General features: G+C 38.3%; 1 protein-coding gene across 1 annotated transcript in view; it reads right to left on the reverse strand.

Moving 5' to 3' along the window:
- Positions 1–7,661: 7,661 nt before the first annotated feature.
- st6galnac5b (ST6 (alpha-N-acetyl-neuraminyl-2,3-beta-galactosyl-1,3)-N-acetylgalactosaminide alpha-2,6-sialyltransferase 5b) overlaps positions 7,662–13,359 on the reverse strand; it is a 13,721-nt gene continuing 8,023 nt past the window's right edge. Inside the window, 3 exon segments of the mRNA XM_035653834.1 lie at positions 7,662–7,908; positions 9,851–9,958; positions 11,246–11,655. Of these exon segments, the coding sequence (XP_035509727.1) occupies positions 7,662–7,908; positions 9,851–9,958; positions 11,246–11,655 (765 nt within the window).

A 13,359-nucleotide genomic window follows, 5' to 3' on the forward strand; every position in this document is an offset into this window, starting at 1 on the left:
ATAGACGCTAGTTCATTCAAACCTTTTGGTATTTAACTGTAATTGAAGTTACCAACGCTTTGGTTAGTACGTTCTTTAATAATTCCAAAATTTTACTGCTCACCCTGAAATATCTGTACATGCTTAATCTTTCTGAAGTTTGACTTCCGTCTCCAAAGTTATTTATTTCTTTTTATTTATTTGGTTCAAACAGAGGTTGTTGTCAAAATGTTGTGTTGGAACCTTACGTTATACTGGCACTTAAAGTCGTTCTGGAATCATGATAGAGCAGTGGGGTAACAGAAGAGTGTCGCTTAAAGTACAGGTATGCAGGATGAATCTATATCAAGACTGGCCATCTAGGTAATAGTTAGCTAGAAAGCTCAGATCCTGGAAGTTCGATATCTTCCCAGCTACATATTTTGATCATCTTTAGTTGTACTGAGTGCAAAGAAAATAAATGCAGAGATTTCGTAAAAAATAATAGTAAACAGTTCCTATTCGAGTCTACAAACTCGGCTTTGTTAATCTCGGCCCTACGGAACATATGTCAGCTTCCTAAATATCTGGTAAATAACGACTAATAAGGATGAAGCTCATGCAGTGCGCATTTTTAGTGAAAGCCCTTACGATTAGACGCATATGGGATTGCAGCGCTCACATATTATATAACTTTTAAAGTAGCAACAAGCCCGTTATTGTATTCAACATAAGTACTTATTGTCTAGAATTCCACGCAGTGTGGTTCAAAATTAACACATTCCCCTATCATTTAACATGGAGTGATGTCCCCACCCATACTTCAGAAAGTCCCTCTATCCATCAAATGATGATCCCTTCTCCTTGTCTTTGTGTTTATGTCCCAAGCCATTCAAGGATAATTGGGTTTGGCCAACATTAAATATAATACTCTAAATATTCCACTCAATGCATAAAAACAAACAAAAACACTATAAAATATGTTATAGTAAATAAAAAAAGCAGAATAACAGTTCAAGACACAGGGTAGAGGTGCTTGGCTTCGTTCTGCTCTCGACTCAGCACCTACTCCTAATGCATGAAGTCAGGAATTAGGAAGTGCTGCAAAAAGTCAGGTATCTCAAAGATTCTAAGTTTCCTCGGAACTGAAAACTTAGACAAATGGCAGGTCTTATTAATCGAAAAAGTCATTAAACACTGCTCTACGTTTTTATGTTCAGAACAAGCAAGTGGAAGGAACGGCGCATTGCCAATGGCTCAATTTTTTGACATTTAGTGTCTACAGTGATGTATAATTATTCAAACAAACTACCTCTACATTCTCCATGCATACTTGTGGTTATTCTTGTTGCTCAATGATATAGTGTTTTGTCGAGCGATCTTCATGAATCACAATGTGAATGGCTCCGATAAAGAATATAAGCAGATTCCGCAAATAAACTGTAGTAGATTCACACAATCCACATGACAGGTCAGACAGCTTCACTAGATGTAAAGTTCCTGCTGTGTCTGTTTCCTCTGTCTATTCATACTTTGATTCCTCTCATGTCTATTAGCGTAGATAAACCTTCTCCTTAGCTTTCTCGTTGGCCAAAATGGTCATCACTAATTATCCGACAAGGTGACTCCTGATAAAATCTTCTCCCAGGTGACATTACACCTTGTAAGTGTGGTGTCACACAATATCTGCTGTAATGACTGGCAGTGGAGCAATTGGTTACAAGGCAAGGCAAGCACAGGCATGGTAGTGCAATCACATTCTTTTGTTGGCTACATCAAATGAGGCTGCTGTAATAGACTGACTGCCTCAGTGGGGTTCAGATGGAGCCAGGAGTAGATTGAGCGAGATGGGAAAATAACCCATAATGCAGGCTTTTTGCCAGCAGCGCTGTCGCTTCCTCCTCCATGTCTCCATCTAATGACAAAAACTCTCCTGTGCCAAGATTCAGAGGTAACAAAAGTACTCTCTCTCTCTCTCTCTGCTCTTGCTCATCTTGTCTGTCCCATCATTTCTTTTCTCTGTCACCCTGACCAAACGATTTCCCTCATTTTGGAAATTTGTTAATGGAGCAGAGTTGGTGCCCTGGGAGGAAGTTATAAAATGTGTCGAAGCTGATCAAGCAAAGACGGGACAATGAATGAGAGCGGTCAGTGAAGAGAAAAATAAACGCTTCAGCAGTTTGAACACAGGTTGAGAAAACACTACCATCAACACAAATGCTCACCAGTGCTAATATCNNATGTTCAGATACAGCACAATTTCATCCTAGAAGGTCACGACATTTGGTAGCAACTACATTATTATCAATAACTGAGAATAAGAGAACAGCGGTTCCTGGCCTCCCAGATGACAGACTCACATATAATCAAAACAAAAAAACATTGAAACTAGATATCAGAATCAGAATCAGAANNTTAGTGTAATTATTATAAATCTGTTACTTTAGTATTCGTAAAATGTTCATTATTAAAGTAATTTTAAATAAAGTTTAGTGGAGATTTTTCAGAATCAGAATCAGAAATACTTTAATAATCCCCGTGGGGAAATTGCTTGAAAGGTCTGTACAAGAAACAGGAAAAAGATAGCATGGTTTTGTAATTGTGTGTAATCAATTTACAGTCCCACTGAGATTGTCAGATTGAACCTAAGAACTTTTTGAAGGCAATTACCTCGTATAAAGGCTGCAGCTGGGCAGCAAAGCCGAGATTTGTGGTGACATCAATTATATTGGAATTGAGGCAGGTATGGATTTGTGGTGCAACCATCTATAAGAGATTCAACCTCACAACCGATGTTACTGTACTGTTTTATATCTCCCGTGAGTAATCTTTGCTCGTTCATTCTGCTCTACTAAAAGCTAAACTGCTGGCTTCTCAGCTGTTAAACTGGCAACATCAAGTCAAGATTATCCCATCAGTTATCCTTTTATTTATTATCCTATACCAGTAGTCATATTACAGAAGGACAAGACATCTGCGTTAACAAGGCAGCAATGCCAGCAGCTCTGTGTTGCTGTAGTTTGAGCTAAATCTAACACCAGCATGCTAACATGCTCATGATATCAATGCTTACATGCTCATGTTTAACGGGTGTAATGTTTACCATGTTAACTGTCTTAGTTTGCATGCTAACATTAACTAATTAGCAGGCCTAGCTGAGGCTGATGGGAATGTCATTAGTGTTGTTTTGTATTAGATTTGTATTTGGTTTCACTTCAATTTTCCAACATCTCATAACAAAGGCAGGCTTTAACCCAAAAGCACAACATGTGGGAGCTTTTGGTTCAAATAAGACAAAGAAAGTTGTACTTGTATTTTTTTGACAATTTTGACCTGCAAAAGTTAATATGCTTGTAATTTTGCTTTGTGTACCTTTAATAGGGCTTGCACTGGGTCTGCAAATCTTATGTAACAACCAGTGGAAACAGAGCATCATGCAGAATGAGTCTGTTTTCTGCGAGGAGCCTGAACATTAAGGTGGCAGGACAGTCAGGTTCAGTGATCACAGAGAACATAATGACCCTCGCAGAAAAATAAACATGCTGATGCATCATGAGACATACAGCTGTAATTAGTGAGGAGCATCTTGGGAACACCTTATACACTGTTGTCCTGGACTAAAGGGAGTGGAGGCACATTTGGTCACTTACCTTGACGTACTGATAAACACTAATAATCTCTCTGACAGGTCTCTAGTTCCTTTAGCTTTATAGATACATAAAACATGAATAGACTCTAATCTGTGATTTAATAAATGCATCTTTCATATCTGACAAAGATTTACACACATATTCAAGTATATTTACAGGATTTTTGTGAGTGCTTTGAGTCCCTTTCCACAACCACTACTAAACTGAATTGTAACATTATAGGGCAACATAGGTCACACTGACCAGACTTATTTTGATGACCACATTTTTATTCCACCCAATACTCTGCAACCGACCAAATGGGATGTGTGATTATTGCTACCAGTAAAGCAACAGTGAAGCACTCCAACCTTACTTCCACTGAAAACAAAACAATTGGCAAATGGTCATGGTATTTTTTGGGGATGTAATAAAGTAGATAGACAGACTAGCTGGCCATCTTAACATATTTAGTTTGGGATAAAGTTGGTTTACAAAGCGTAAGTTTACATTTCCAGCATTATATGATCTGTATTTCATCTTCTGTCCTTTTACAAAGAGCATAGGCTACATGTAAATATGGGAATATATCCAATACAGTGATAGGAAACCTGGTTTTGAAGACATAAAACTGTCGCGTCATCAACAAGAAAACCAAAACCACAAGTGGGTAGTGATTTTGAAAATGTCCATATGATTGGTTAAACATAAATAATTTTTATTAAACTTAAATTCTTTTTCATCACGATTTCACTTTTATTTGCAATTAGACACATACACATTATTATTAAATTGCTGCACCTACAAAGGACAGTAGTTGTAGGTTGTGGAGCCTGAACAGAAAATGCTGAGACACTTGAGGCCACCAGGTGTCAGTGCAGACTTATAACACACAGTCCTGTATTTACATTAAAAACGGTTCAGTATAATTACCTATTTTATTGGATTATGGGTATGGATTATGGGCTTGGTGATATGCTATAAACTCTTATCTCTAAAACATTTTGGCTCCATAGGACGATGGTATTTTTTTGCAGGCTCACTGATAAAGCTCCACAGTTCCTTCACAGCCTGCTTTCATGAACAAGGCAGCTCTGTGACACTGTGCTTATCAACAGCAGGTTTGTGGTTACAGTATATCTGATATGTGTCACAATCAAGATTTCTGCTCAGGAGATGAAAGTGTGAGTTTATCCTGCTGCTCTATTTACAGAGGTGTGACAGCCAAACACACAGGCTTAGAGTATTAATATAATATAAACACACGAGACTGGAATATTAGTAGTAGAAATCCAGTATTTGGGGATTAGGTTAAGGTTTATTTTTGAAGTAATATACAAGAATTTATTATATTTTGCACAGTTTAAGGTGGTGTTTGAGAATAACCAGCTCTGAAGCTGTTGTGACTTACTAAGAGTTGCATTAGTTGCAGTTTTGTCTTGAATGCTGCTGGAAGGTCACATAAGGGATCTGGCAAAATTCATTCAGAAATTTAAAATATACTGTTTTATATGAGTATATATTAGTGTTATGATGTTCTGTTGAATGTTATGATAATCTAACCATGTAAAGATATATTTATATTTTCAAAAACAGCACACACAGGTTTGTGTCAAGGGTTTGCAACTAGAACAGCTTGAAGGAATAGTCCAACATTTTGAGAAATATGTTTCTTGCTGAGAGTTGGATGAGAAGATTGATGCCAGTCTCATATTTGCTTTATATTAGCTTAGCATGAAGAGGTGCTAGTGGGTGGACTGGACAGAGCCAGTATGGATATTTCCCCCATGTTTCAAGTCTTTTTGGTAAGCTGAGCTAACCGGCTCTCAGCTCTAGCTTGATATTTGACATCTGAGTGTATTCCAAAAGGTAGAACTATTCCTTTAATCAGGGTTTGGTCAATTTAAATTCACCAACTCTAAAAATAACAACTGACATCGATAATGTTAATTTATGAATATACCAAGAGTCACGCAGTTATTATATAGATATAGTAAGGCTATAAATAGAATTAAGATTACCTATTATTTATAAGAAATCTCAATTTTGCCCAAAGCAACTCAGAATAATTGTTTATCTCCTCAAGCAACAGCAGACTCGCCAGCTTGTTTTTAGGAGCCTTTAAAATCCCACCTTTCTACCTGAAGCAACAGTAATTGGTGTGCAGAGCACACAGCGCAGATCTCAGAAGCAGCCAGTGCACTTAGCATGACACCCAAGCACTGCATGGGCTTTTCTCAGAGCACCTGAGAGCATTACAACATTAAAATTCCACCTGAGTGCAGGCGTACGTGGTAAAATCTGAATGAACACAGGAACAGCCAGCAGTCAATTCCTTTTTTTGCAGCCATCTCTGCAGGACAGCACATCTTGAATTCTGCAATAGTCTTACTGCTCCCCATACCCTGGAGATACGGTTGGATAGCACAGTGTAATCCCTTGCTTACAACCAGCTCCCTTCTGTATGCTGAAGAGGCTGAGATAGAAGCCTGTGGGTCAGGATTGAAGAGGCTGCTCAGGACACTTTGATGTAATCATTTGTATCAGTATTATAGCGGCTGACTTGCTCTGTAGTCAGGGGGAGTGCCTTTGAGGGCTTGTTCTGACATTTGGCTTTAATAATGGGACAAATCATGGCCTAGAGTATCAGACACATGGGCTTTTCTGAAGGGCCATCTGTTGCAGAGCAAGAGAACAACATAATATCTTCTTATCTTATTAACATGCCCCTTTAATCTGCACTGACTCTAGATATGATTTAGGAAGATTATATTTACACCTGATTTTTAAATGAATTATAAGTATGCACAATGAAATCGGATCAAATGACTACACTTGTCCTGTTTGTGTCTCAAACATCTTATTTCTGTGAACAAAATTTCTAGTTGTTGTTTGAATATGCATCATATTTAAATTTTTAAGCCATTTTTTGCCATTTTTTTGTCTATTAGCCAAATATGTTTTAGGGATCACTTGCTAATTTTTTCTTGGACTTTCTTTGACTTTGGACTTTTTAAGTGTTAGCAGACTCCATTTATAAGCTAATGTTAGCTAGTGTTGCACACTGTTGACATTGTAGGGAAGCAGAGAGAGAAGGCACTTAGAAGCGTGTCACATCCTTTGGATTTTAGCAGAAAATCCAATCCATATTCCTTCATAGTAACGCATATAAATCAGTCCACAGGAAACCGAGGACATCGGGGATGGTCTAATTTCTTAAATTACCTTACAACTTGTTTACACGTTGGCAATAAAAAGTGATTTATACATTAAATAATACATAAAATGCTTTAGAATATTACACATGGAACCTTGTGATTAAGCCTGGATTCCTCACACGCACCTCTTTCTGTTTAAGGGGCCAACGACATATACAAGTATACCAATAAGCAGTATCACTACATTATCTTTTTCTTTTCTGTAAAATCTTGAATTTATTTCAGTATACTCCACAATTTGTGACATCGCCTACTGCAATGTCATGTGAGTTTGTTCTGTTACTGACATATTGGTTGTCTCTGATTGTAACTGGCACATTTTTTTCTTTGTATTGTAGAGGTACATAAATCTCTAGAAATATCACAATCAGCTTTGAAAACACACTATGTTTAATTTATGTGTGAAGCATAAACTTCTCAATGAAACAGGTTATGTCACATTCTCAGAAACAATAAGGTCATGACCTCCATGTCCTCAATGAATCTGTATTCACTTTGATGAAGATGAATCAATCATACTACAGTCATTGCCTGTCTCCTCCCTGACCGATTGAGTGTTATTAAAGCATCTTTACACAAAGTAAAAAACACACTTGAGCCAAGCTCCATGGCTTTGATTCCAGTATGAAATTCATCCTATTATAGTTACACTTCCCAAACATTGTTGAGGCTTTGTGCTGCTATTATGCAATGATCCCATTCTGCCAAGCTGCTTAGGCAGTAGGCAAACAGCCACAACAGTTGCTTGTTCTGTCCTACTGCTGTCTCCTGCATTCATATCAGCCAGAGAGGATGCATGCTGGAAACTGTCCACACACATATTCTACACTTCTGGGGATCGTCTCTGGATTGAATTTCAGGATCCAGCTGGAACTGGAGCGTATGAGCTGTTCGTGCTGGTGATGATGACAGCAGCGGGCTTCCAGTCTGGCTGGAAAAAGTGGATGCTGAGGGTTCGAGCCCAGTTTGCAAACACCGTCTTCTCTGTGATGAAGCGGTGGTGGCTCCCTCGTCGGCTCCTCTCGTGAGAGAGGTACATGGAGCACTCGTCGGGCCCAGAGGGCTCATAGTAATGATACGGCACAGAGGGATGGGAGGAGGATCTACACGGGAGACGGGAAGAGGAGATAAGAAAGGAGTAAAGCATGAAAAGGCATGAAAGTCAAAGTGTGAGCGAGGGATGTGGAAATAGAGTGCAGGGATAATTATGAGATGAGGGTAGGGGGAGAGGGGGGAGGAAGCGATTCACAGTGGGGAAGAAAATGGAGACCGGAACAAAGAAAAACAGAAAGATCAGAAGAATCTGGCTTCACAGTTATGTTCATTATACATCATCTTATTCCTCTGAGACCTGCGGTCACACCAAGCTCACTGGAAGACTCAGACACACAAGTCTCGACTGAATTTCTCTGTGAATATCCAAATTCGTCAAACTGTCCTTTGTGCCCTTGTAGATTCAGGTGAGAACAACATCAGCCGAATTATTCTTGTATTTCCAGTGAACCTGAATGTTGCATATTAAGAAGCCGCACTTTGCATCTATTTAGTGAAATGTCTTATTTTTATTGTAAAATGTCAAGATGAACATTTCTGGCTCCAAAATTACAGTCATTCACCAGCATGACTGCGTGGCAATATAAGATACTTGAAGCTGTCACTGCAGGGAGTAAATATTATATTGTCATTACAAGTTGAAGACGGCATTAAAGATGTACTAGACAACATTTTTATGTGGAAACACACCCATGTTGTCAGCACACAGTAAATCTGGAGCTGCAACAGAAGAGAGCGTCCCATCTGCGCTCATACACTATTTGCCCCAGTTGCTAAAACAGGAAGTGACAAACTGAAAATGTAAGGCTTGAGGATATGGGATTTCGATGTTGCCTCGGATGTATAATTTAACAATTTAACATATGAAACAGAATGTTACAGAGAGTGACTTCTCAAAGGTTCTTGTGCATAATGTTATCCTGTCAAAATGTCAAACAATTATTTGTTATCATTTTCCTGGTGTGCCATGTTCTTAAATGTGTAAAATAAAAGAGTAAAAAAGAGTTTTTGGCCATTTGTTAAAAATTAGCAAATAATATTGAGAATTATATTGAAGGTTGTTTATCTATTATAATAATAAATCAGGTGAGATCATCTTTTTTCCTTTCAATAAAGCTCATGTTCCCTTCAAATGAAACTTGTGAGACAGTATTTTTTTTACCTGGCTTTGAGGTGTTTTAAGTCATGTGAACAGTGTTGCTAGGAAACTGACAATAAAAGCAAAGATAAAGTTAATGATTTAGTGTTTTTTTTTGTTTTGCATTTTAATGTCAAACATAGATTGATAAGAAGAAAATGAAAATAAGATTTTATAGGCTCAAACATTTATAACCACATACATCACAGCTTGTGAACTCACTTACAGTGTGTCATTGTGATAAACATATTTGTTAGAATATTTTCTTTTACATATATTATATGTGTTGTGTTCTTTTTTTAATGAATTTTAGTATTTTTTATGTTCTATTTTTCACCTGGCTGCAAAAAAACAACCTTCGGGGATAATAAAGTTAAAGCTGCTTTATAAGCTGCTGCTATAAAAGGAAAGTGAATATTTGACTCTCATGCAGGTGGCCAGACTCCATATAGAAGTAGTTTTTTCTCTCTGCATCTATTGTATGTGTAAATAAGTCAATAAACTAACACATTTTACATGTGAATTTAAAAGATGGTAACATGTCAGTGTTGGGTTTTCAGCTTGTCTCCACTGTCTCCAAGTAGCCAAAAATCATGCAAGTTTAAAGCTGATGTTGTTCAAGTTAAAGTAGAAAGCTGTGTTCATAAACTCAAATAAATGAAAGAAAAATATTATCACAAATCCCTTTGGCACAAAATGACAGACTGGCCTGTTAAGCAAATACAAAAGTCTGTGTGTGGTTTACCAATAGCACATAGAATAGGTATTATGGTATTTGTAGCTTCCTACTTAGGCGTGAATTTGAATTAATGCTTTGCACCTAAATTCTTGGATTAAAAATTATCATTTTCTACCTGCAGAAATCAGGTGGCACCATGCCATACACGTTGATCCTGTCACACAGCTCCAGGGCTATGGCCATGGTAAACCAGCCGGTACTCAGCCAGGAGTTGGAACTCTTCCTGAAAGACAAGGGAAGGTCACCCTTTTTAGTAAATCCACACTCATGTAATGCAAATGTATGGGAGTCCTGGCTCCTTGCAAGAGGAGACTATGTTAAAGATATGAACCCATAATTTTAGATTTCACCTGATTTTTCAGAGATAAATACAGATGACGGTAAAAATTCCTTGCCTTGTACCCAACAATAAACATTATGTCTATGACATTCGTTCTGACACTGACTATACTTACACTAAGGCTGTAGTGACTGGATTTTCAATTCAAATGCAATGTCCTCTTATCTTCCTGTTGGTTTACTCTTCACATGCAAATGAGTTTATGAATGGCTGGTATGATGTGATGTCGTGATCTATGTGGTTCTTATTTTGTAATCTCATTTTGAGTCAGTCATTTTTTATGCAGCACATGTACTTGTCCCTCATATGAAAAGTGGTATGCCAATTTCCTTTATATTTATTTTGATGAAATTTGCTCTGTGCCACACTAACCACCCAAATCTCAGTTGAGAAGTGGAGAACAGTTTCTGCAGTGTTATTATGAATATAACATTTATAATGCACTATTAATGTCCTGTTGTTGTTTTGTAAGTTCTGCCTCAAAGTGAGAATAGCATGACAGCTGTGGTACTTCCATGCATACAGATCCTGATGCTGTCAAGCACGAGGCAGAGTTTGTTTGGACTCAACATCCAGCCACTCCTCATCATCACTGTTTAAATAGGAGTTCAGATACGGCCCAACATTTGTATCTGTCTATGTTATTTATCTCTCTGTCTGTATAATAGTAACTTACTCTCAGTAAATAATTTGTCAGTTCCCACTCCAAGATACTGATTTATGCTTGCTCACCAAGTTTTTTTCTGCTTATGAGTGGAGAAACATAACGCTTCAGGAAGAATTCAAATGACAATGAAATAAAATGTGTTTTCTCTTTCTGATGTTGAGCCATTTCCTTAAATGTCTTACTAAATGGTAGCACTACTATGCAATAATCATCCCTAAGCCTGGTATTAGTGGGACAACTTTGGACTTTGGGATGAATCAAATCCCTTGAAATCCTTCCAGATATAAGAAACAAGTTTTAATATGAATCCTATTAATAATGCTCTAGTGTTCAGAACTCTACAAACATATTCCTTAGTGAGCATTTTATAAGCTGAAGACATTTTTTGTTTGCCCCTCTCTTGTGTTTTTGCTTTTCACACACACAAATTTTCATTGTTTGTCTTAGTAAGGTCACAGCAAAACAAATCTCACAAAGAAAGGACTGATTCTGTGAACATTTACCTATCAATCCCTGTTTCCTTTTTAAATAGTTCATCAAACTTCAGCATTTTGATCCGGGAAATTACGTAGATTTTGAGTTTCGGCAGAAGCTGTTTTACCAGCCTGAGGTTGTTGTAAACATGGCCTTTTCCATCCCGTCTCATGCAACTGCTGGGTCCCCAGAAGATGAACACTGTGTCTTGGCTCGCGTTGAGAAGCTCCTGCCGGCTCCGCAGAACCCTCTGCAGGCTGGAGTGTGCAACGACACGCAGGCTTGTACGCTGGCCAACATCCTGCTGGTAGCCTATGCTGGGAGCATCATTCATACGGATTACACACTCGGAACGGTCGATTTCTTCACCTCTCTTGCTCCCGGTTAGATGGCCGGAGCTGGTCACCAGGGAGCAAGTCCTGCAGTGCATCTTCAGAGGCTGTGGAGGTAAAGTTTCAGTTTCAGTCAGTTTCATTCAGAAAATACTGAAGACAGGCTGTGAATTTTAATCAAGAGTATAGTCTTATTAAGCCATTACATTTTCTCTAGAGAACAAGTTTTTTTTTCTGCCACTAAAAACCTTTAAAAGATTATGATATTACATATTCTCAAGGGTAATATAAACATGCGAAAATCAGGTCTACATACTAGCATGCTCAATCACAACAATGATAATGCTAACAGATGTTTAGCAGGCATTATATTATCTATGTTCCCCATTTTAGTTAAGTGTGTTAGCATAGTACTGGACGCATTTCAACTTGCAGGAAAAAGGTAAAGTTAAGGCATCAGAAAAGTTATAATTCATCCCTAGAGGGCACATGAATTTCTGTGCAAACTTCACATGGAAATCCATCCAATAGTTGTTAATCACTCAAAACCAAATGTCAACCTCATGGTGCAGGAATGAAACTCAGAAAGACTGATATTGCCATCCAAAAGTATAAAGGTCGCAAAAGGGATGAATCTGCAACCTGTAGCCTTCAAGGTCAAGTCTTAGTTGCAGAGATCCTTGGTTTGACCATAAAATCTGTCTGCCAAGAGGAAAAAAAATAAAATAACCCCGAACGAGTCTGTACAACAGCACACGTAGAGAGCCATGACAAGGGCAATTTCCTCAGGCTTAATATAAAGCAACTCTGACAAAGCCGCCAAAACTTTGGACTGCCAAGCTTTTTAGATTTGTATTCACAGGTTAATGTGGTTTTTCCATCAAGCACACACACAATGATAACTGAATACGACCTGAATAAAGTGTAACTGGCACAGAATCGAGCAGCTAGACTGGTAATGGGCTGTTCTGTCAGGTATCCTATTATTCAAATGCACCACAGATTAACAAGGATGACAGTAGAGCAAAGGCTATTCTGTGCAGCACATGAATACACATAAGCCTGTACATTTATTCAGTCAAACAACAAGGAACAAGGAATGCATGTAGCGGTCAGAACATTATGCCTAATACAAAATCCACTTCACTCAGAAGATCATTCATGTACATCAGCTTTGGTAGTATGTATTGCAGGGCTGTTGTGCTGGTTTGCATTGACCAGGTATTCATGTTGTTGTGTCCAACCAGGTTTTCAAAGCTCAGATTGAATGATCTGACAGCAAAAACCCAGAGACTCTTCACGTGAATTATTTCCCACCTTAATAGAAGGGTTTCATTGGCATTCTGAACTGTGCTCCAAGCTTTACACTCCATCAGGTTCTGAGGTGGGAATGTGTGTTCATCTGTGTGTGTGTGCGCGCATCCAGGTGATATTACCAGCGCCACAGGGTGTGCTGCTCCCACTGCTATATTTGTAATACTCTCCCACTATCTCTGTAACCCCACACTGAATGATTGCCTTTCATGTATGAATTTGGTGTGTTTATTTATTGTGTGTGGTGTGTGTGTGTGTGTGTGCATGTGTATGTGTGGCTCTGCATCTGTATGTGTGTGTATAAGTGGTAGTGGTGTCCTTAAATCTTTGTGCAGAACTTGATGTGGCTGCAGATATGTAATACACTCACGTTTCTCTGGCAACTGTCTAAAAAGTGTGTAGATAAAAAACAACAACAACAGTTGTAATCCTGTCCACACACACACACACACACACACACACACACACACACACACACACAAACACAATCACAGTCT

The sequence above is a fragment of the Morone saxatilis genome, unplaced genomic scaffold (genome assembly GCF_004916995.1).
Source record: "Morone saxatilis isolate NCDOM2014 unplaced genomic scaffold, NCSU_SB_2.0 Contig12, whole genome shotgun sequence".
NCBI lineage: Eukaryota > Metazoa > Chordata > Actinopteri > Moronidae > Morone > Morone saxatilis.